The following is a 25,758-nucleotide window of genomic DNA, read 5'->3' on the forward strand; positions in this document are numbered from 1 at the left end:
GGTTCGAGTTGACCAATTTAAGGGCAACTGAGGGTGCCCTCGCACAGCTCTGGAGAAAACTCACATGTTGCACGTGACGGTATCACTTGTGATTTATTCAAGAAATTAAGCCTTGTGTTCTAAGACATCAAAGACTAAGGAGATCACAGTTCTGTCCCTGGATGTCCCCAAAGAATTATTTTGAAATTCCTCATGCATGGAGATTGTGAGCAGCTCGCTCCAAGTATCCGACAGCTTGTATTAACGTTGCATTAATCAAAACTGAGTGACCACTTAAAACCCCTGGAGATTCACGTCTGACAAACTCTTCTGCTTAGGAGATGGGAGAACAGACAACGCCAGCCTTTGATTCTTGCAAAGAGAAACGGCAATTACAATAGACTTGTGGGCTGGGTACAAAATTTAAACACTATTAAACCACTATTTTCTCCTGCTTGAACAAACCCACTTGCCTCTTCTTGACTTAGACCCCACCTGATGACAGGTCCAACTGCGGGACCATTTCTGAAGTAGGATGCTTCCAAGTGCGAGCCATGGTGCGAGGATAGAAACAGAGAAAGCCGTATACACATACTGCGCTTCCTGGAACACAGAGATTAATTTGGAAAATGCCATTAGCTTGCAGCACACTTTCCCTTTCAGATTGACCATCTCCAGTAGGAAAGGCTGGCCACACCAGCTTAAAACAGGGTGCAAATGGGATCACTGGGATGTTTGCAGAGAATCTCATAGATGGGGCACAGCTACCGCCAAAGCAACTTTCACCATCCTATTCACACAGAGAAGGATGGAAAAAGAAAACCTCTCACAGAGCTCCATCTAACACCTTTCAACATAAACCAAGGTCTGGATGGGGGCCAAGGTCTGTGATAAATATTTGCGTTAGGAGCCAGCTGCACTGTTTGCCCGGCACTGTAAAATCAGATGTAATGTGTTGAGGAACACTCCTATAGATAAACCCTGAATTACACGTCAGGGGAAACCTTACTTCATCCAACTCTGTCCTCTCTCCCTTTCACAACTGCAATACCCAGGCTGACAAGACCCCAACTATGCTGCTACGGTGTTTTATCAGGATCTCTCCACAGACCTGTCCATTAATCCAAAAAACCAAACCAAACTCAAAGTATTCAGTTGCACTTCACAGTTTCCCACACTACGTGATGAATGTTTCCACTCTTTTGAACTCCCTGCAAGGAGCAAAAAAGAACTAAATGAACTACTCAGCAGTTTAGCAACCATCTGCTCCTAACTCAGGATTTCCGTCGTAGCAAAGAAGCGCAAAATCTTGCTTCCAAAATACAGCAAAAGGGCAGTGTGAAAAAAAAAGTTATCTTCCCCCCCCAATCACATTCTAGGAGGGGAAAAAAAGAAGAAAAGATCAAATTGGGAAATGGAAGACCCACTGGGTCAGCTCATTACGAGAGATGTCTAATAACAGTGGAGATGCTATTGTTCAATTCCCAGCCAGAGCAGGCAGAGCTCTGTGTAATGAGCAGTCCCGCTCAGCAAATGGTCTGGATGATACTATAGATCTTTCCTTCCCATCTCTAACTTGTGTATCATTTCCTGACAGTCCCATCTCCCCTTCCGAGCAGATGGCTCCCTACAGTACATCTTTAAGAGACCTCCCAGGCAGTTATGGATGGCAGAGAATGAGCATTTTGTTTTATCGCTTGCTCATACATTATTTTCCCCATGCTAATGACAGTCAAGTTATTGTCCTGTGAATAAATCCATTTAGGCCTCACAATGTTGGCTGCAAGTGAGAAGGCGAGGGAGCAGAGGAAGCCAAACTTGGCACCAGCAGAGCACAGATACAGTCATCCACAAAACATTCATCTATTAACCAAACAGCAGCATTTCCAAACCCAGCAGGGTCGCAGCGGAGCCCTGCTGGGAAACAGAAATTAACTCCGAATGGAGATAATTTGTCTCTTGAATGTTGTCGTATTTGCAAGATCTCTCTGGCAATGCTGTGCTGCTAAGAGGAGTGGTATTGCCGACAAGTGAACCAGATGAAATGCAAGCTTTATCGGGAAGCCAGGTGGCACTCAAGATCACTCAAGCCATCTTTCTGCCTCTGGGAGTAGCGCTTTGAACGCAAAGAGAGCGGAGAAGAAATTTGTCTCCAACGTCAAGACGTTGTTGCAATTAATGGCAGCAGAGTTGATTTGGTTCCATGTAGAAGGAGCAAACTAAAGTAGCTCAGTTACTACCAGGCTACTACTCAGTTACTGCTTGCTTGTTTTTTTGTTTCATTCCTACATAGGAAAAACATTTTTCTTCTTATCCAGAAAAAACTGTGGCCAGGTGTGATGGGGAACATGCATCGGATGTGCCGAGGCAGTGAAAGAGTTGAAGAAACGGGACAGTCATCCCACTTGCAGTTTGTACAGGGCAGGAAGCATTAGACATTTTGGGACTGCCACCGGGCAACAAATATGGGAATTTTCAGAGAGCAAAAAGTCGTTTTAAATATTAAATGCTTAATAGGGGAGATGCATTACTGCAACATGGGTCAACCCATATTTATGCATCTTCCAGTCAAGCAGCATGAAGCCGGATGACGAATGTAGCTATATAATCTCTTCAAAAGGAATTTCCTTAACTCTCCCCAAGTCAAGAGCCAACTAAATACCCTTGAGAATTTTTTTCTTTTGCCAAACTTTATTCACAAGCTTTCTTCTCTCAGCAGAATCACCGCCTGTTGCTACAGAGCACCCTGTCTGAAAAATGGAGGAAATTTTCCTGAAATGTCCAACTGTAAAAGCAGTCAGGCCAAGCTCTGTTTTTCAAGAAACAAACCCTGTCAGCAAATTTTGCAACTTCTGTGTCAAGAGAAGCCAAAACCTGGAAGATTAGATCTGGATGGCACCAGGGATGAAACCTTTTTCTAGTGCAAGACTTTGGCTCCTAAAAACCACCAGTACGGCCCTCACGGGCTGCAAAGACACGCTCATGATTGGCTTTCTGCAGCGAAGGGTACTCAGTGGACCACACAGTAACATATAGGCAAAAAATTATTCCATGGCCACTTTTCAGACAGCCTGAGAATGCCTGTGCCCTGTGTTAATTCAGCATCTTGATGGACAACCATGAATTGAAGCAAGTAGCACAAGTGATAGAGCAAAGACTTCTGTCTACCCACACAGTCTTATGGTCGACGATTAGGGGGTGTCGTGTCTAATCTAAATGTCCTTTCTCACTCGCTCTTATTTGTCTCCAAGCTGTGAACAGGGCGAGCAGAGAGCCGGTTCACTGCAGACAGCAAAGTCTATGAAGTGCTGCACAACCACACCTGGCGGCAAAGGCAGAAGGAGAATGTGCACAGCACATCCATCACCCCAAGTCAAATAAATCTCTTCCTCGCTCCTGCGTCCCATTCACCCATGAGTCATCTCACTCACCGACACACCTTCAGCTTGAGGAATTCAAAGGTGGAGTGTTTTCTGCTAGACCTCAGGGAACAAAAGTAGTTGAGGTCAAGTGCTCAAGGTGATCCTGAGTAGTTCAGTTATCACAAAAATAAAGCACTCCTTACTACTGAATCTGGAAGTCCTTCCAAACCACAGTTGCTAAGACCACACTTTGTGACCAAGAAGTTGAAAATAGCTTATAATAAGCCTTACTGCTTTGAAAAATAGCTCAACTTTCTGCTAAATAAATATAGGCCTCTGAAAAGGTTTTGCTGGTCCACTCCTTAAGAAAAAAATAGTAAAGTTAAGTCCCAAAGCAAGACGCAAAGTTTTGGATCAAAAACTGGCCAAGAGAAAGCCAAAAGTACTGCCACTGAAAACATCCCATTTGCAATTGAAGAAGGATTGTCTTAAGCCTCTGTATCAAACCTTGTGTTTTTTAATTTACTCATTACTGAGCTGCAGAAAGGCCGAGTAGCTCTGAGCAGACGCATTTGCAGATGACTCCAAGTTACCTACACCACTGCAGCCCCAAGGGAGAGATGGTGAAGTTCAGGCGGACCAAACTCAGCAGCCTGCATGAGCAGGCACTGATAAACAGCCTTGAGTATTATTATTGCTTGGAAATAGAGGAATAGTAAAGCACTAAAGCAATATAACTACATACCCTTCAACAGGAGCTATGGGGAATGAAAGCCTGGCTGCTTTGAAGACAGACTTAATATGTTTATGAAAAACAGATTATGTGATACTGTGCATCTGATGGCAGGGACTGGGACTTCATGACCCAAGAGATCCCTCAGCACTGTGCTTCTAAATCCAGCCTAGAGGGAAAATACCAGACCTATTTTCACACCTTGCTGGACTCTAAATTAATTACTGGCAATTCAAAACCAAAACAAGCAAATAGTTTTTATTTGACACATAATGAGAGCTTAGAATTCACTTACACGGGAGGGCGTGATTAGATTTGGCGACGGGAGGTAGCAGGGAGGCACAGGTTTCGTCGGCATTCACAATGGGGCCGACCGTTTACACATCTATCAAGGCAATCCAGAGCTGTCAGACTTAATGTGATTTGGAAAGGATATTGCACGCAGCATTTAGGAATCGAGCTGAACTATCAGAGACCATGATGAAGCCTAATGAAAAGGGAAGATTTTCTGCAGTCTATTTAATTATTTATTTTTTTTCCAGCAGGCTCCGACAGCACTTCTTGCTGACCATTCCTAAAATGGAAAGGAAGATTGGGCAAATCTTCTTGCCCTAGGTCTTCTGTTCCCCAAATTTCTACTTCTAGAGAAGAGTCAAAGCAGAGACAGCATCTTTACAGCACCACGTTTGCCACACAAATATGCCTGTTGTCTAAGCCATGGGGCCAGATTAAAAAATCATCTCTTCAAAGTTCAGGGGCTGAAGAGGAGCAAGCAGGAAGACGTGAATCTCACACCCTTCAACACGGGATACATGACAGCTCCGCTTTTCCAAGGAGCCAAGCGTGCTGCTCCCACCGACGGCACGTAGGAGTGCACATCTCAAAATCTTCAGGGACTCCGAAAGATGAGATGATGGATTAAAAATCAGATGGCCCAGCCATCTCCTCCACTCCACTCAGTAGCACGATATAAGGATACCTCACCTACCTGTGAGTGAATCTGCTCCCAAACCTTCACAGCAGTCTGCATCATATTTTAAGGTAAAACAAGATCAGGGTATGTCTGCATGAAAATACAATGAAAACTAGAGGTTTTCAGCAACTGATTCACAAGTGGATCAGATATCCTCACCTTTCCAGCAACAACCATCGAAGGGACAGGGCAGATGGCTGGGGGCAGCAACTCGTTCAGCCATGTAATTTTAATTTGCTGCCACATGTTTATTAGAGCTTTCAGAAGATACTGGCCCAATCTGCACTGTCATAAGTCATACTGAATTTTAAAATTCAGAGCAAGTAACGTAAGAGGTTATAAAGCACATTTTTTTCCCTGAATAACGTACAACAGTATGACAGAAAATGTGAAAAAGACCACAAGGAAGCTCTGCTGCATTGAGATTACACTGGGTAGACATCACTGCTGCAGGAAAACACCCCTGGTCAAGTAGGCTTTCTAAAAGATGAAGGAAAAAAGGAGAAAAAAGCTCATAAGCATCAATATGATAGAATTACAGCTTGCCAGATTTTTTTTAATCTTTCTCATTACGCCACGTCAGTGGGGGTCACGGTGCCAGGCAGGTGGGTTGGTGATTTCATTACCAGGGCAGAGTCCTGCACTGGCCAGGCTCTCAGCCAGCTTCTCAGTGATGCCTTAGCTGCTCCAAGAAGCCAGAACATGTTTTTGTGTCCCCCAAATTCCTCCCGAAAACACTTAATTCAGCTCTGGAGACTCCTTGGGCGATATCGGGTCTCCCTTGGGGATGAGTGGTTATCCTACCCCCAAGTGAGAATTCCTGACGGCTCCTTCTGTTACATTATTTAAACCACACAGCAGAGCAACAAACGCTCTTGGGAAATGCAAACAGAACCCACATCAGATGCTTTTTAAAAGTAGTTTGTTTCTAATAAAATCAGAAGAACTGAAACAAAACATTACCTCATCTCACACAAAGCCAACATCAACAGTTTCATAAAGTAAGTCTTTTCTAATAGCTGCACCTAAATTTCATCGACGTGTTACTAAACATATTAAATAATAATCACTCTGAATGACACATTTCTGAAAACCCACCTTTGCAATTCTGTGGTTACCCAAAATGCAGATTAACTACAATGTATTCAATCTTCTTTTGCTGACATGTTTGACGTAAATGTGAAGGATGTATAGAAGACATAGAAATCTCATTATCCCTGCGTTAAATGAATGTGGATGCAAGTGCTCATGAAAATATTACTTATAGATGTGCTTTGCACAAACCTTTGCTTGGCATGCACTACCAGACTCATTCGCCTTTCTCTGCCAACACGCCTTAGTCCTGAGCTACAGACCTTCAATCATTTGAGCCTTAAGCTGTCCCAATATACATCAATTTGGAGCTGAAGCACTGCATCTTCCCTAGGAGGGTACCAGCCCCCAGCCCCAAGTGCCCCCAGCACACTCTCCTGATGGGTTTTTAGAACTGTAACTTAATAGTCCCCTAAAAGCAGATGACACTTATGGCACTAGAAGATTGATTTTTGCTTAAAAACTCTTTTTTTTGGGAAACTGTCAACATGAAGGTTTTTTGAGCCATGCCTGAAATTTCCTTATCATAGGGAAGACTCAAATGGCAACATCATGAACTGGGCTGCAATCAGGCACTTATACAAATATACGGTCCCTTCTCCTCTCTCCCCTAACCTGAAACCATGATCTTTAAGCCTCTCCTCTCCGTTCCAGGAACGCGTAGCCCTGTGGCCACCACCGATACACGCGTCCCTTCCCATTTCCCGATGCTGGTGGGACACAAAGCTGCTTTTGAATGCTGGAAATGGGACAAACCCTGATGTTTCCCTTCGCAGACCTCCTTAGCTAAGGAAAATGCAGTGAGCAATTGTGGAGTAAACTCTGAATAAAGAAAGTGAGGGTTTCACCCTGTATTGTGACCCCGCATCTCTCGCCCAGAACCAATTTATAAAAGTCACCCAAGAAAAATGGTGCTAATCCATTTACAGCAAAATACACAAAAGGTCCCAAAGCGGTCAGCAGAAAGCATGCTTTTATTGACCAGTTTCCACCAGCCTTACCTAAATATTCCCACCATCCATTTAATAATTTGCTGCACCAAGGATATCTACGTTAGAAGACAACAGAAAAGAGATTCGAGCATTTTCCTGCAATAAATTGGAAACATAAACATATTTTTAAATGCTATTGCATTTTGTTCCTACAGCAGGAGTCTAAAATTGATTGAAAAAGCAATTACAGTATTCAAGTTTTCTCTGTTCCTTCTATATTCATTTTCCTTTCCTAAGACCGTGATACACAAAAATAAACAAGGAAGGATGCTGGAGACTTCACGTGATCCTAAACCGATGGGAAGGCTAAGAGAGAGCAGATATAGACAGTTATCTGATTGAAAAGAACAGATCACAAAAGTGAAGAATACTTTAAATTGCGAATTGACTGCTATTTTTACCATGAAAAAGGTTCTTCAAAATGGACCGCTCCTGCTTTATTATGCAATTAAATGAAAAAATAATTTGGGGTCATGAACTAACTCTCATAATAAATGACCTTTAAGTTTAATTATTGCAAGAATATGGCTCCAGCAAGCAGTTGTGGAGTTACCACTGTTTGACGTGTTCAGTGAAGTGGGAGATGAGGCAGGGAAGGGACCTTGGACAGCTGACGGCACGTTCTGGAGAGGATTCTGGTTCTGGTTCTCACTGACAGTCCACCCGCAGAAGGCTGTCAGCTCCCAAATACTGCTCTTCTCCACTCCTGCCTCTGGAAATTTTCCTGTATTCATCCCCATTGCGTCTGCATGTCAATCTCCAAAAGTGAAGTCTGAAGGACAGATCCACAAAATTCTGCCACAACTTTTCCTTTTTCTGCATTAGACCTTTTCTACACTGACCTGCTCCACGAAACCAGTCAGAATATCAACCAAAATAAAATCAGCCCCTTTTTGCTCGCAACATAAGCAACCCAAAGTCAGCACCTTCAATCCGATGTAAAAAAAAAACCCCAGACAAGCTGATTTTGACCTGAGCTTGTACAACAAACTCAGCTGTCAAGCTGCTCTGTAAATACCTGCTCCTTGCCTGTGCTGCCATGAACTTTCCGACCGGCTGTTTCCCAAGTTCCCTTCTATTCCTCCAGGGTCCAGCACAAAAAGAGAAGGGGTTATCTCACAACCTGGACCCGGAGCTGAGTTTCAGTAGCGTCTCAGAAAACTGAATGCACAAAATAAATCAAGGGTAGGGATGGGAACTGGACAGCTTTGTCAGCCAGACATGCTCTGTGCCCTCCCAGCGACCACACTGCTGCCTGCTTTTGTGTTGTGTCCTCCTCTGCCATCAACGCTAATCTTGAACGTGTCATTTATCTATCTCCAGTACAATTATTTCAGGATTTTTATGATTTCTTATATGTGGAAAACCCTCCACTGGCCAGTCGGGTCATCCCCACCTTCATTCAAATCTTTCTTGAAGCCTTGTGCTACCACCATACCTACAAGAAATGATGCAACTAGAGAAGGCAAGTAAGGAATAATCTATAAATAACCTTAAATGACGTCATGGCTACAAGTTATAACCAGTCACTGTGGGTTTAGGGAAGGAAAAGGGGAAGGGAGCAGGTAATGATGTGTACCATCTCCTGCAAAAGCAAGCGGTCAAGTACAGATCTGGTCCTGGTAGCTGAGGTTGGTGTAGATGGTACCGGCTAGCGGAGATAGACTGGTCTTAAAGAGTATTTCCTTGAGGCCACTCTACACCTTCAAGAGCTGTTTGATTCTTTAGAGCAGAGCAAAAGAGCAAGTGTAAGGGAATAAAGCTAGAAGAAGAACCTGAAGCCTGTCAAGAAGCATGTTTTTCACAGCCGCAGTCAACTCTCAGAGAGATGCTCTCCTGTCATTATTTCATTAGATCAATTTCAACACTTGCTAACCTATTAGAAGAAAAATATTGAAAATAGTTTTCCTCATCAGAGGGAAAACAAGCTCTCTCATTAACTAAATATCGATCAGTGCCAAATGATACAGGGTGGAAATGCACTTTAAAAGAAAAAAGCCAGGCTGATACACATGTAAAAATACCAAAAGAGGAGTCTGAGGGAACAGGCTGGGGGAAAGGCACATTGCACCGAAGCGAGAGTGGCTCAAACCAGCCCACTACCGAATATTTGGATAAGAAGATCTCTAGGTGGTTCAAACCGTCACGTCTAGTCCAACGACAACCTGCCGATACCGTCAGCACACATTTCCCCTCTTCCTTCCTTCATCGTTCACAGCTCAGTGCCTTGGGGCTCAAGCTAGCATAAATAAATAAATAGATAAAATATATAGACATCTGTATTTCAGACCATTTTTGGAAGGCTTCATGCTGCCGCAGAACTGGCATCATTATCTGAGGCCTTCCCAAAACTTTTCCTTTCTGATTCACGTATAAAGTAGTTGGAGCAGTAACTTAGCTGCAGATTATCAAGGGATTCTGCTTTCTTGGCTCCGTTAGGGTAATTTCTTTCTTTCTTTTTAAAGGTTATATAAACATCTCAGGCTAAGACCAATCAATGTTCAGCAAAACAAAAGTGAAGGTGCTGTTAAATGCCTTCTTCTTTTCAAGGCTTGGTTTGTTTAATGTTCAAGAGCTCTTATTCACATTATATAAAAAATGGAGTTTATTTGTAAAGCTCACATCTTTCCAGACACCCAAACATACCTGCCTGAGCACAGAACACCTGGGTTGAACTCTTTGCATTAGCTCACTGTCAAATCAGCATTTTGATTTGACAAGTCTTTCTCTCCTATTCAAAACTTTAACCAGCTCTTTGTATCTTCAGTGCTATGGTCCAGGTGAATTATAAATGTAAAAAATTAGCAGGAGGACTTGTTCCCCCTCACTTGAAACCTGACTTGATGGAAAGCAGCTTTTCTGGCTGCTCTTCAGCCCAGCTGTGAAATGCAACGCCGAATGCAATTAAGAGATGCTCAGCCCGTATTACTGGTTTGAGGCCGCGATACAGAAACTTCAATATGCATTTACGTACACACGTGCAATTCATTTCAATTAAACAAGATTTTGTTCCCTTGACAAACCATGCACGTGTTGCCAAATTATTTTTAAGAATCTAAAAGACCCAGTAAGCCCTGACACCCTCCAGCTATTTGTTGGTTTACACTCAACAGCGGGTAGATCCTGCTTGCCCGAGTCCATTTGTCATGGATATTCCCGATGTAACAGCAGGTTCTTATTTTCAGAGCATCAACTGCTTAATCTTAACCTCTTTGCTCTTTTCCTCTCTTTTTCTTTTTTTGTTTTTTTTTGGATAGTTCAGACTACAGTGTCTGCTTTGTGGCACGGCGACTGCTCTAAGTCCCATTCCTTGTCCCTCCCAGTGGTCATTGGCAGATGGTTCATAGGAAGGGCTAAAAAGCGTCATCATGGCCAGAAGCATTTGATGTTACTCTAAGCAGGGATATTTCTTAAACGTAGTGTGGTCCACTGATTTGAAGAAGCAATGATAATTAGGAAGCCATGGGCTGTCGGTCACTCTTTGATAGCCCTTTTGTTAACTCTTTGAGGAGCCCACACAACACCCACACCTCTGTTGCGGTATAACCTCTTCTATTTGCAGAATCAAGAAAATTTGCCTTTCTAAAGCATGTGGCTACTCCCAACGCCCTACCAATGTAAGAAATAACAACAATACTCATTATAATATTAATTATTGTTGTTGTTGTTATTACTATGACTACAACTACTACTACTATTTGCTTTGCTGCTCTTCCTAGAGTTCAGACTGAGCGCTAGAGATGAAACCTGGAGCATGTTCTGGCTGCTCCTATGCAGGCTGCTGCAGGTTGTGATTGGCTTTACAAACCAGAAAACAAGCACATCTTGTACACAAATTCATCAGGAAGAACTAGGAATCAAACCCAAATCCCCCCAAACCAAGCAATATGAAAAGGAATGAATCTGAAAGTCAAAACTTTGCTTTTAACCCAGCAGGAGTCCAAGGCGCAACATAAATGGTCAATGTTGGCTACTGCCTTTAACCTGGGAATGAGAAAAAAGGCTTTAAATGGAGAAGCAAGCAAGAGCAGAAGAGCCACCTTTTGGATGCAGCTTTGTTTCGAGAGGGTCTCTACAATGAGATCGCCTGTGCCAATCTGGGAACGGACTTCTCCAAACGTTCCTTCCAAACCTCCCTCCCTCCAAGTCTGGAAGTGCAGCCATTACACCACAGCACCATTTTCCTACATCACCCACTGGGACCCTGACAGTTTGCAGACCACGCTCTGTTGTATCAGCAACAACGCAAACAGCAAAGCCAAAGTGTTTCTACTTAGAAGATGGGAAGCAGTTCTTCAAGTAACTCTCGGAACAGCCAAAACACATACAGTTTTATTTTCAGATCAATGATCAGACTAGCACCTGGATGAGAGCTCTAAGGCACCAGCTCGTGTACGTTTTTGCAGTTAATACTTCTAGGTAAATGGGTCATCTTCACTATTTTGAAGTCTCTAACTAGAAGAAGAGCGACTAATAAAATTTTTCATTTTGTGGCCAGTAAGGTGCCATGGAAAAATAACAGAGCAGGAATTAAAAACAAAATGGCACGTTAATACCAAAGAGGGGTGTTCAACCTGTCACCAACCTGCCTTTAATACAGTTTCTGACACCACCCGTAAATGAGAAAAAATATAGTTAAGCAGAGAAATCTCAGTGCCTTCTGCTAGAAGCGCCTTGGAGCTCCCTGGGAGGCTTGAATGTTTGGTTTGCTTCATTTCCAAGCTTGTTTTTCTTTTAATTGTATGCGACTCAAGAGGTTATTGAGGTTGATGCTATTTATGCAAGCAGGAGTCAGATGCAGCTGAATGACCAGCTCTTTTTCTGTCCTTTAATGTTTAAAATGACTGACTACAGGCATTATTTAGAGCTAATGGGATAGATCTCATCTCACTCACACTGGAAGAAATCCAGTGTAACTCCATAGACTTCAAGGTCAGCCGAGATCGGAATCTAGGATACCATCTTCACAAATTCAATGCTATTCAATTCTCTCTTGTCTTTACCTTTTCCAGCAGCTATAATCAGCACCTAATTAATTAAAATAGAACACAGCCTGGGGCAGGGCTCTCCTGTAAAGTTGTATCATTTTACTCTATTTTCACTCTATGTATCAGTTTACAGAGACACACAAGGTCCCCGAATACTTTAATTAAAGAGTCCGTCCCAACGGTTTAAATCCCCCAGCGAGTCCTGGATCAGGCCCATATGACCAGAACTGGGGCTGCAGAACCCGGTACCCTGCCAAGCTTACGGTGCTGTCGCATGGGTGATGCAAGGGAAAAGCTTTTACCCTCTGTACGGTGAAGTTCACGTAAGTAAAAATCACAGCACAAACGCAGATCATATGCAAAAAAATTACTATTCTGACAGCTTTGTGTGCGTGAGTGGAACTATTATTTTATTTTATTTTATTGAAATGGAAAGGGTCTATTTACAGATAAGTACCAAAAGGGGAAACTCTTAATTTACTGCCTTCTCTCAATTCTTTCAGATGTAAATTAGAGTGCTATTAACCTTTAAACTGCTAGCAAAGTTTATACACTCTAGCAAGAACCTTTCTCTCTGCCAGCAGAGGGTAGGAGGGAAAACCCACCATGCAAGAAGGAATACTCTGATTGTAGCATCTCTGCATCTGTTTTTCATTTTTTAAATCTGTTGACAAGTCCCCTCCTTCAAAATCACAGCTACTTCTCTGCAATCCTCCCACTGAATGCTGCTTGTCAGGGAGGGACAGCCCTGACCAAAAAAAAAAAAAAAAAAAAAAAAAAAAAAAAAAGAGCTTCTTTACCTTTCCTTTCAACAATAGATTAATCTCCCTTTTGTTCTCTATGAGAACTAGGTGTCATATTTCAAAATGCGCTTTTAAAACAGGTATAATTAAACCTCTGCAAAAGGAGGGAGGCAGTGAAATTAGCAGCAAAAGTAGTAATAAAGGCATTTTAGAGCCTGTGTGAGCTGGAAGGTACTTCATCCCTCCCCCTCACCGCACAGCTACAATTACATTCCGCAGTGGGAAAAAAAAAAAAGTAATTATAAAAATGAACTTTTCTTCAAAAAATGAGCACGTTGTAAAAAGATTACTCCTTTGAACATCCGAGCACTTCAAAAGAAGGATGAATTAGTGCTGACAACTCAATAAAGTAGCCATCAATTATTTAAAATGCGATGGCTCTTCTCATATAGCACTTCTGATTAGGAAAACATTTCAAAAACTAGAAATTAGAGTTATTCTTCCTAAATGAAATGGGCCCAGGCTTCAAATGCAAGGAAAAAAAAAAAAAAGAATGTGACTTTCAATGAGCCTGGCAAGAACACAGGGAAGTTTCTTCTCTTGAAGCCATCTATAAAGTGCGTTGCATGAGATTGTGTTACAGGCTGGATTCAGGATTCATGAAGCAAAGCAAGCAGAGGAAAGGGAAAAAATATCTGCGCTGTTGTGATAGAAAGATACAACCTTCAGCTAATGGGTGTAGAGAGTCAAAAAAAGCCAAACCAAGACTCCAAACTCTATCACTGCTGTGTTTCGAAAAGCAAGTAATTAAACTTTCCTAGTGAAAAGACGGTTATGAAAGAAACTCCTGGAGGGCTGTTGGTGATGGAGTGATACGGATCTCCTTTAAATGAAGTTCATCAGACTTTGCCTTTGTAGGTACTCACAAGTGGATGCTAAGAGCCTCCTGGACACTGCAGCTACGGCCATCCATCACAGGAACAACCTCAGCAAAGTCAAAACACTGGTTTAAAATTGAAAAAACACCGCGGAAAAAAGGCCGCCGGAGGGAAAGAGGAAAGCTGGGTGAAGCGTCGCTTCTCCGGTAGCTGTATCTGAGGCTTCACGCTTACTTTTTGGAAGCACCCTTGGGTTAACGAGACGGCCGGCTCTGCCTCCACATCCCAAAGGCGTGCTCTCCTGCACAGATGCTGTACGCTTAATGAGGTTGCAAATGAGAAATGTGCAGCTCAAGCTTTAAACAAACAGAAGGGTGGCCAAGCTAAATGGCTTCTCCTCTGGACAGAAAGATAAGAGGGGCTGTTTCTGACACCAGCCATGTGGGCTCAGCCATGTGAGGCAAAATGAGGATTTATGAGCACAATACTACTGCTGAAAGAGCCTTTCTGGGCTGTTTTGGTAATTAAAATGATCAATCAAGGCCTGTGACTGAGGCTGGGGCAGATACATGTGGTTGACTCCCAACTTCTGAAAAAAACATGACCGCAAGAAGTAAAAAATAAAAATAAAATAACTTACAAGGAAGTTTTAGTGGTTTTACCAGTCTAGCAATTACTCAAACTGCCACTGAAAACCAGCTGCAAAGTCCAGGGTGAGGATGAACACTGTAAATGCCGTGACAGCACAGGTCCCTTAAAAGGGTTAATCCTGCAAGATATGGATGCTCCTCTGCATCTCACCAATGTCAGCAGGAGCTGATACCGATGTCAGCAGGAGCTGATGTGCTCAGCGTCCCGGAGGCATTCCCAGCACCATGCTGGTGCATCTCCCACAGCCTCCCTCCGTGAATTGTTGCACACTCCTGTTGACTTCTAGCCAAGCCAGAAATCGTTGCGTGCATGACGACTGCAGGATTTTAAAATAAAATCCTATCAAAAAGAATGGGAAAGAATGAAGCAGACTACGCATGTAGTTTCTCCCATCACTGTAAAACCCCGTATTAATTCAGGAGCAGAAGAAAGGGGATAAAAGCCCTACCAGCTCAATAGATACTGCGTCCATGGAGAAAGGATTAATCTAGGAGCTGTACAGGGAATTGCAATGACACAGACAGGACCTGCTAGTGAGATGTCAATCTTCAAGGCCAAGAAGACAGTGACAGCTACTTTTTATTTCTCTCCTTTTTCTAATTTTTTTTTTTTTTTTTTTTTTTTGTCATGCCAGCTCCAGCATGCAAGAATTGGAGTATGTTTCTCTTTCAACTTTGGCTTGAGTCCCACTTATCAGACTAATGACCAGAAAAAACAGAGAGAGACAAAAAAATTCACAGAGGCAAAGTCAACCTCACCTCGCACCCGTTCCAGCTCCCAGGGTGACCTCGGGGGTTTAACGCCCCTTCTGTTGCCTTAGAGCAGCCGATCCCCACGGATTTGCGTTGGCCATGCAGCTATCCGCCTCTTCCTTGACTGCCTGCTGCTCTTCCCATGCAGGCCAAAAACTGAGGATGCCTTTGACAGCCAGTAAAGTCAAACAGGTCTCAAAAAAGGCACCTCTTAGAAGACGGGATTGACAGAGTGCTAATGCAGTGCAGTCCCTGTCAGCAGATATGTCAGAAACCATTACTTCTCTCCTGCTTGTCCACCAAAAAATCCTGCTGCGGAAAGATCAAAAGAGACAGCAGTCCGTCTGCGCCCTCCAACCCACCCTGAAAACACAATGTTTGACCCCATTCCAGCCAGGTTTCTCAGCACCAGCAGCTCTGGAGGTTGTGCTTTTCCAACCTGAAGCCGCTGGTTCCCAAGGACGTTCAGAGCAATGGTCATCATTTTTGCTCAAACCTGGAACTTAAGGAAACAGAGCTTTCCTGGCTCAGGTCATCTAAAATAACCCAGCAGACACAACCCTGAGCATGCAAAGTTAATGATGTGAATTCACCCTGAAGTATTAGCTCTTGGACCATTGGAATGACATGGGCTGATGCACTACAAAGACACAGATTGAGAGATAAAGCTGTGTTAGAAAGGCAGTCTTTCAATAGCAAGTTTTACCAATTAAATTAAGTTCTTGAAAAAAAAATATTTAAGATTTACTAACCAAAAGCACGATGTAATTGCTAAGAGATACAAGACTGGGTGATCTCTTTATTAACTGGTTTGTTTTGCTCATAACATCTTTTGATTAGGCTCATTGATACAAACCCTCGATACACACTTGCATCTCTAGTACTGTCAAGACTATTATGGCTAGACTGACCCTAGGGAGGTATATTTTAATATCACCAGACTAACTTAAAACAGAGATCAGCCTTAACAAGATGCAATCACAGGTAGAGGCGTGAAGGCCATGGATTAGTTATTCTGCTTCACACATAAGGTGCCTTACACAGATGCAAGAGCTGCACTGTGTAGGCTTCGCATTTCCAGAAGTAAAAATAACATGATTTAAATGAAGACTCCTGGTCTGTTCCGTATCTCGTACATGTGACATAATAAGGAGCAGCAGCCAAAAATTGTGGCTATGAAAAAGTTTCCAGCGGGAGAGCAGTGCAGAACCATTGCCCAGAGGATCTCCATCTCTGGAAGTTTTCAAGACCCACTGAGACAAAGCCATGACTGACCTGATCTGGTGTTGGCCAGACTTCGGCTCTGGGCCAGAGCTTCAGGCAGATGAGACCAACTTCCAGAGGCTCCTTCCAACTAACATAATTACGATACTATGATACTGGGTATGTAAATATTAAAAAAAATGCTTATTTAAGACCTGGAAGTAGCAGTAACCCATCACTCACGAAGTTCAAATCCAATCTGCATTGGTACCGGCCAAAAACTCTGGTCATACGACAGATACTTGTTGAGGTGAACAAAACAAGTTGGTGGTCTCAGGTAGGACCATGATCAAAGACATTTTGCACCCAACTCTCACCTCCTTCAATCAAGGCTTAGGCTTTTACTTTCCTCTGTGGTGCTAATTTCTAATAGAGCATGTTCCCGGTAGAGCAGCTGTGACTTTACCAGCTCGCAAAAAGTTTGCTTAAATAGGAGAGCGGTTCTCACACGTTCTAGACAGAAACCACATGGCCGAACACAGCTTCGTGTTGAGCCTCAGGTCATGAGGGATGGGGAATATTAACCTGGATTCAGTGCTGAACAAACGAGGGTTATACAGATTCTGGCCGACTCTAACGCAGGATTGCACCCACCTATGGAAGAGAGATACCCAGCCACTGCAGGGATTAACAGGCTACAGAGACCTCAAACGTGCAACGGTTTCCTTCAAGTCAAATGTGAGTCACATCTGTGGGATGGTTTGTGCAACCTCATTTTGCTTTTCCAGATCCGGAGAGGAAGAAAATAATTCTGCCTGCAAGGCGTGCTGCTTCAGTATGTCCATATGCAACATAAAACTGTCTCCTACCTAGGTTTTACTGAATGTGCAAGTTAAACTTGATTTTTAAAATAAATTGAAGCGCTGCCATAACAGTTTGCCTAAAGCTAGCAATTGCTTTTATGTAACATAGAGCTCCACAATCAGCCTCAGTGGAGAACTTACAGATCTGCAGATGACTTACACAGGAGCCTTGTAAAAGCTTCCACAAAAGGCAGTAACCACACTAAATGTTCCCCCCAGAGGAAAAATTATCTAAAGAAATATTGAAAGCAATAGGGAGATTCAGACTCCCACGGAGAGATAATTTTGTCTCTCATTTCAAACTGAAAAAGAAGAGTCAGCTAGAAATTCTGACAGAGACTCAGTCAGTGGGTCTTAACCTCTTGACATATTGGTTGTACAATGGGAACAGATACACCACACAACAGATGAAAACATCTGCAAAGCACTTCATACTGGTTTAGACATCACGTCATTGGAAAAAAAAAAAAAAAAAAAAAAAAAAAAAGAGGACCAGTACCACAGGTGCTGCCTCAAAAGTCACACTTGTCCTTGAATGGGAAAAACTCAATCGATCAGCCACACTCGCTCCTTAATGAACTTTCATTGTTGGAAGCCAGCCTGAAAAGACAACTAATTTGTTTACACTAATAATTAATAACATCCACTCGCTATCAAAGTACATACCCGTCGCTACTGGTGAACCATTTAAACGCCACTCACTGTGACCATTCTTCTTCTTAATAACCAGTAATTTGACGGGAAAAAAACATGCCAAAGCCAGCAATGACGTCTCCTTGGAAAGTCACAAGCGAGTGACTTAGTGTGTGGGATAAGCAGTGCGGGCAACAGGATAATTAGCTCCAGCAAGTCATTATCCTGCAAACAGCTGCACACTCTGACTTTTTAAGGAGTTTTTCACTGGATTTTCAGCCAGAAAACCATCATGCCCATCATGTGCACAATACTGCTGTAAGAAACAACGGTCGCACTGATGCTTTAAAGGAAAAATCCTGCTCGGCTGCTATAGAGTGGGAAGGTTGAAGCAACATGCACTTTTTGTTGGATGGAGACAGGGCAACACATTTTTAAGGCCAGTATAAGCAGTGACCACCTAGCCAGAAAGATTTATCACCTCGACATGAATCATACAAGAACAGGCTGTAAGAAGCTGTCGAGCTGCTTGTAGCCTAATTTAGTATTGATTTAAAACAATTACAGCCTGAAGTTTAATGCAGAATAATTTTGAGACAAATTAGTTTCATGGTTATTCAGTCACTCTTGAAAGGAAAAGGATTTACAATATTTTACATTTAAGGATGGAAGAATAGAAAACAAGACCATCCTCCCAGACAAATGTAATATTTACAAAGGGCAGCTACAATTTTTTTTTTTAAAGCATAATCTTTACAGAAATGGATGATTCATCTGTGAGGACATGATGGCATAGGATGCTAGAAAACCTCTTATCTATAAGCTAATTCAGTTCAAACATGTGCTGATAGTTATCAAAAAGCAGCTATTATCAGCCTATGCAGTGGGAACTGATAAATTCTTGAGTCATGTTCAAATCACAGCGCCGGCTCCTGCTGCAGAAGCTTCAGAAAGATCTTCAGGATAGCAAGGAGTGGGATGGGTGAACCATGAACCCCTCCCTGAATGACATAAGGCAGGAAAAAGTAACACAGCGCTGGGAGAGAGGCGCAAGGCTCATTCACGCTACACACTGTATGTTCATCGTACCCATGAGGTGATGAGGGCAAAGATTTCAGGCTCCAGCACTGTCAATGCAGAAATAGCCTTTTTTTTCTTTTAATGTAAAATCAATAAAATTATTTTAGGGAGCTATTTGGATGACTTGGTTCAAAGAGGCAGCAATTTTTCTTCGCTTTCACAAAATTACCCTTCTATAATGTCGGGAACAGGCAGACCTTCTGACCATGTACATTTTGACCAAGAATAATTCCAGTTCAAAATGATTTCCATCCATCATGACAAACAAATTATAGGAACTGGATGAGAAAATTCCAAGCCATTCTGACTCTTCAACCCCAAATGAACTTTAAGAAAATATATTGATATTATAGAACGCATTTTCATAGGTACAAATGAAGCCACAATCCACAAAAATACATTATCGCATTAAGAATCGAAAACAAATTTGTAAGGTTAACAACCTCCATAGTCCTGCTCCAAGCTTGCGTGATAATATTCCCATAAAGTATTTTCAGCTCTCAATAAGGTCAGACGCCTGCGCAGGCTGGGTTTGGGTTCTCACTCAGTTTAATTCTCGTAAGAGAAAACAAGAGAAAGGCAAACACTACAAAACACAACACAGAATATACCTACCTATTTGCAGATCTCTCAAAACAAACTTCAAATAACATTTTCAACGGACTCCTCAGACCATGAATAAGTAGAATTTGGCTTTCTATTGTAACTCATTGTTTCAATCTTCAGATACTTTCCCTGTTGTGGAAGCCAAAACCGCCCTAAAATTTGTTCTTTTCAACACTGTTCTGAAAATCAAGTCTTGGAAGACTTCTATGTGTGTCATGGATTTGGCCTGTTTCTTTTTTCCTAGGCACTCACAATGGTGAGGAATTACCGGCACAGCCCCTCACTGCTCTGCTCCTGCCATTCCCGCTCAGCCAATGCATTCCGAGTTCTTGATCTACAACCCCTCTTCTGCTCTCATTAAAGTCGTTTTCAATACTCTGCTCTTGTTTCATGACTGTTCCTGCTCCATTTTTACTGTTACACCTTACATCTGATCAACATTACTTTTGCAGCAGCAAGGGAAAAAAAAAAGACAAATAGCATCAAATCCACCTTCGGCTCACGAGAGAGCTCAATGTGAGATATTCAGCCACAACGTGCTCTTGGGGCAATGCCCTGTTCTCACCTTACGTCGTGTGCGCGCAGTGAACGCTGAGGCTGAAACAATGTTTATGTCAGTAATTATTTACAATGGGTTGTATTCTTCTACTTTTTGGTTTTGCTAACTGAGTTTCTGAGAAGGCTTGTAAAGCTTGGGAAGGAAACAGTTCAGGGATGCTACGCTGCTCCAAAACATCATTTTAACTCCTGGAGATTTTCTAAACCATGTAAAGAAACTTCTGGCCCCCTTCTAAGGAAGCTGTTCCCCTCTAAAGACTTCTGAAAACTCTCCACTGGCATCTGATTTTGCTTTGCCTCTGAAAGAACCGTCTCATACCCACAGCACCCAGACAGGCATAGCGTTAGTGACCATAAATACATGCAAAAATCCTAGCAATTTCCCCCGAATAATAAAAATAATAGTAGTTATGACTATTATTAAATATAATTATAATATACAGATGTTTTACAGTTATAAACTAAGATAGAAAGCAGCTACATAAACCTTGGGAGATGCGTGCTACCTCCTAAGAACTTTACAAATATAAAATCATCCCTGAGGAGATGATTTTATAGGTGAGAGGAAACAATTTAAAAGGATTTAACGAGCTTGACCCAAATCACAGCAAGAGTCAGAGCTGAGTGTCAGTTCATAACTTTCAGTCCCATGCAACACGTATAATTAAGAATTTTTGCGTGTGCTTCCATACTGTCCTGTTACCCATGTAGTTGGGATGAGAACTGTGCTTGTTGCTATTATCGCTACTCCGCATCAGCGCTCAAAAAAGCTGTTTCAGAAGAGACTTCTCATATAAATACTCCAACTTCAAAGCCAAATCTCTCAAATCTCTCTTATCTGGCCGAGGAAGCAATACAGCTGCCTCGCTGCAACAGCATCACATCAATCACAAACACGCTGCATTTGGGAGGCAGCAGACCTCATCTTTGCTCCTCCTGGTAGTTCGGCACGTGTATTTAGTCCGATCGCATGGCTCTATGATTTGCAAGTGTCCCCAGAACTTCTAAGAGAGGCACACATTATTGCAAATCTTGAAAATAAATTTCTGTGATAGTGGTTTAAGACAGTCAGTAACAATTTGTCATGATGGCTACAAGGTGCTTTGAAAATGGCACATGCCAGGCAAGACGCAAAGATACCGTTAGCTTGACATATGTAGCAAGAGAGACGTACCTTCTGGCACTAGCAAAACGTAAGAGCCCATGTATACCTACATACCTCCATACAGAGATCAGAGGAGGAAAAACTATACTAAAAGTGACACTGGAATAGATCGTAGTTACAGACTCAACGTTGAGACAACTTTTGTGGGTCACAGCACCCTAGAAACATAGAATGGTTTGGGTTGGAAGGGACCTGAAAGATATATCACCCCGTTCCAACCCCCCTGCCATGGGCAGGGACACCTTCCACTAGACCAGGTTGCTCCAAGCCCCATCCAACCTGGCCTTGAACACTGCCGGGGATGGGGCAGCCACAACCTCTCTGGGCAACCTGGGCCAGTGCCTCAGCACCCTCACAGTGAAGAACTTCTTCCTAATATCTAATCTAAATCTGCCCTCTTTCAGTTCAAAGCCATCACGCCTTGTCCTATCACTACCTGCCCTTGTAAAAAGTCTCTCTCCAGCTTTCCTGTAGGTCCCCTTTAGGTACTGGAAGGCTGCAATAAGGTTTCCCTGGAGCCTTCTCTTCTCCAGGCTGAACAACCCCAACTCCCTCAGCCTGTCCTCATAGGAGAGGTGCTCCAGCCCTCTGATCGTCTTCGCAGCCCTCCTCTGGACCCACTCGAGCAGGTCCATGTCTTTCCTCATCGGATATATAACCAGGTGATGGTTAGACATTGGCAGTTCACTCAGCTCCTACCTGCAGAAGGGGCCGCTGCACACCTAGGATCTTCATGGTATCCGCATTAGCCAATATTTTCAGGGGATCAGATGCCTTTGTGACGCCTTCGATCTCTTTATTGATCTCAGCCAGGACCTGATTGAGGAAGATGTTCTTGATGTACATGGTGAGGAATTCGCGGAGCGGACACTGCTTGGTTGGGCCAAGCTCCATGGCGTGCTCTATCTCCTGGATAAATCTGGAAAACAGAAGGGGAAGAATGCAATGTAGTTTAACCACGTAGTTACTGTGAATGTGTTAGCATTGCCTTTGCCATTCTTACATCTCAGAGCCAAGCACCAGCAGTGGGGGAATGACCATAGGCTGCAATGACATGGGGCATGAAGAGTAGAAAAGGTCTACAAAGTAGCCTTCAAAAAAAAATACATCAAATGCCAACAGCTGGTGAGACAAAGACTCAGCAGCTAGAGAAGAACAGACAAAACAGGGAATTGGTGAAAATCCACAATGCAGGCACGACTTGTGTTTATCTGTCCAAAAATCACTGACTGCTCTATTGGAGACATACTGGAAAGATGTCTTTTTAAAATTAAAACCCCATAAAAAATTTAGTATGTCAGAAATCCCTTTGAAAAGGCAAAGTTTTTTCTGGGGTTGGTCACTTGATTCCCAGGTTTCCCACCTCTAAACTGAACAGCAGTACATTCCAGCTCAAAGTCTAGAGATATCACTGAAAAAAGCAATGCATATGTATTATGCTGATGTCATACTGCATTATGTATGGCTGTATTATGCTATATTTTTATTATGTGTTATTGTTTCATCCTAGGATCCCATTCCTGCGTATGCAGAATGGCATGCCGATTCTGGGAATATTTTAACACAAAATGTTTGCCATCTCCTCCTGCAAAATATCTTTATCTCAGTGATGCCATCTGTTTAACACATAGGAGTTTCTTCTAGAAATTACCTCATCATTTCTTTAAGTTACATCCAAGGCAATGAAATTAGTCTTCCTTTCAAAATTATATGTAACAAAATAATTAGGAATTGAGTATCTGGAGTCATAATGGACTGAGACATGCTGTCCAAAGCGGAGAAACGTGTATGGTGTTTACACAGCCCTCTTCATCGATGCACGCAAGTGCCTCGCAATCATTTATATTTTAATCCCACTCCTGGACAGGCTGGGATTGTTTTTATGTTTGTTTTACACAGATGCAGCAGCAGAAGCAAGTGTTTGACCTTGGATCTCCCAATATACATAGCAGCACCCTCCGCACCTTGAAAGCCATCTCTTCTTCACTAGGAAATACTTTTTTTGCATGTGACATCTCTAACAGTTCCAGCGCTGTTGGCATTTATTAGAGATGCCTTACCACTAACCATTTTCCTGAACACTTCAATGAGGTCTGCTTAATTGTCTGTAATTTTCTACCTCCACGTTCAGTACTCCAGAAGAGGCAGCTTCCCTTCAGAGGACTGACTGAGGAGTTCCTGTCAATTTTAGCAGCATGATTTCTTTCAAATCTGAACAATTTGCTCCATAAAGCCTCTCCGGTGTTGACTCCATCGGTCTAGAGTGACACATTTGGGCCGATGCAGCTATTGCTTCCGTAGGGGGACCCATTCGCAGTTAAGTTTGGAGATTGCCTTTCCAAAGAGAGATGCTACGTGGAGAGATGTGCAAAGGATGGCAGTTTTATTCCCTGGCTTTCACAGATCGATAATGTGAATCGGCTTTATCAAACAGGGAAACAGCGGAGTCATCTGGGAAGAGAGCAGGGAGACCACCACTGAGCTTATCTCTGAAATAACAGACCTAATGTCACCAGCTTCGAGTGACAACCGCTGATGTCCTTAAGGGAATGTTGTCAAGGTTGATGGGACCATATTAAACTAACTTACCGTATCTTTTCATGTCTGCCGATAAATTTGCCACTCTTTCTTTATAAGCTTATTTACACAGCACTTCTGATGCATAGAACTCACAAAAAAAATGTGAATTAACTCTTACAATACCTGCACCGTGCAGCCAAATACCATTATACCTCTTTCAGATGGGAAAGGAGAGGTAGAACAGCCTGAATTTGAAACAAGCAACTTTCAGTGAAGAGAGCAACTTTTAAACACTTTAAAATCCAGCACACACTTAAAAATGGCTAAACCAACATAAATGGAAGAAAACTTTTAGAGGGAGAATGGCCACGTACAAACTAGCAGCAAATTATTAGAGCTCAGATGTGCTGACCTACAGCAACTCCTCATCCCACAATAGCTTGATGGTGTTTCTAAGTGTTTCCTATACCAGAGACTAAATTGCTTGCGCGAGGCTGTAGGAAAGGTCAGTGCTAGCAAAAGGTGTAATCAAGAATTTTTGTGTTCCAGTACCTAGCATTAATCACCATTTCAGATCTCTCCTAAAGACCTGTGCTTTAATCTCCAGCAAACTTTACCTTGATTAGAGAACCGAGTCCTGGTGGTTGACATGTTCTAATAGGCTTTAATTTCTTGGCATAGACAACACAACAGTGGTTCACTTACTACTGGTAAGAATCAAAAATATATCCCTATTTTACTTGATACGAACCATAAAGTAATCACAGATTACGAGAAAGCTGCTAGATAGCAATGTCTCTGTGAGAGGGGATTTTATGAGTGCTCAGCAACACTTGTGATAAAGAACAAATGGTCAAGAGCTTAGGAAAGCAGATTTAAACTTGATATCAGGAAAAAGTTATTAAGACTGAAACTGCATGGAGGAGTAGAGGATATAGATGAGAGACCTTAAGTTTGAATGTTCAAGGATAGCTTGATTAAATGATAATGGTAATGAAAAATAGACAATTTCTGAAGTCTTCATTTAATCAAAAGATCTCTACCAAAGGAAATGGAAGTAGAGAAAGGGTAAAGAAAAACGTAATATGGATGTCAGAGCATGTCTTACAGTAGGGAACAGCCCTAAGAGTTCATGAATCTGATACTCCAATGGTACATTACTGCTTAGTACAGCCTAAAAGAAGGACAACTGGGATCCAATTTGCTATAATTTGCTATGGTTCAAAGATGACCTCGCAATGTTTTCACCAGGCAGGATGAGTCCCACATCTGCTCTGCAAATGGAGCACTCGAGGCAGCCACTGTGCAGCTCCAACCTTCATCCCACCAAGAGGAAAACCGCACTCACTAAGCACACGATGGGTGCACCCAAGCAAGCATCACGAGGCTCCAGATATTGACGTACGGCAGATGTGCACCAAGAATCCTTCTAGCACATTATGTTGCAACAGTGACGCACGCTACGTGTTAAGTATTGGGAGGATTATTCAGAATGCCATTAAGAACAGATTAATCCAATGGCAAACATTAATTTTGTGTATTTCTTAAGAGAATGAAGGATGCAAAGTCAAACGCTGACAAGTTTGGAAAAGCAAGGATTGAAGTCGCTTGTGTCACCTTAGTTCGGCCTGCTGTGCATGACATCATGGTGTAATTTTTAATTGCACAATGGCACAGTATTGCTCTTATCAGCAGATCCTTGTCTTGTCCTTGGAAAAGGACGGTCGGTGTTTGGACAATGAATGCCACAGTGTTGGGGCTTTGCAACTCTGCTGTGTGACCGGAGTAAAACACACCGGCAGCCAACTGTCACCTGTGTCAATCACAGTGACACCAAGTGAGACTCATCTGCCACAAAGTCCCACGGGGCTGTCTGCACCTCTTCCGAGCTTCCTTCTTCCTGCCTTCTCGTTTCTTCACATGACTCCCGTTTGTGGGAATTTGGCCACCAGTTCTCTTATTTTCCTTGGTTCCCAATACCACTCGT

General features: G+C 42.6%; 1 protein-coding gene across 1 annotated transcript in view; it reads right to left on the reverse strand.

Annotated features, from left to right (window-relative positions):
• EXOC4 (exocyst complex component 4) overlaps nucleotides 1–25,758 on the reverse strand; it is a 408,882-nt gene that overhangs the window by 86,092 nt on the left and 297,032 nt on the right. The window contains exon 11 of the mRNA XM_049813739.1: nucleotides 21,951–22,170. Coding sequence (XP_049669696.1) covers nucleotides 21,951–22,170 — 220 coding nt within the window. The remainder of the gene's footprint in view (nucleotides 1–21,950; nucleotides 22,171–25,758) is intronic.

This window comes from Accipiter gentilis, chromosome 11 (assembly GCF_929443795.1).
Source record: "Accipiter gentilis chromosome 11, bAccGen1.1, whole genome shotgun sequence".
Taxonomy (NCBI): domain Eukaryota; kingdom Metazoa; phylum Chordata; class Aves; order Accipitriformes; family Accipitridae; genus Astur; species Astur gentilis.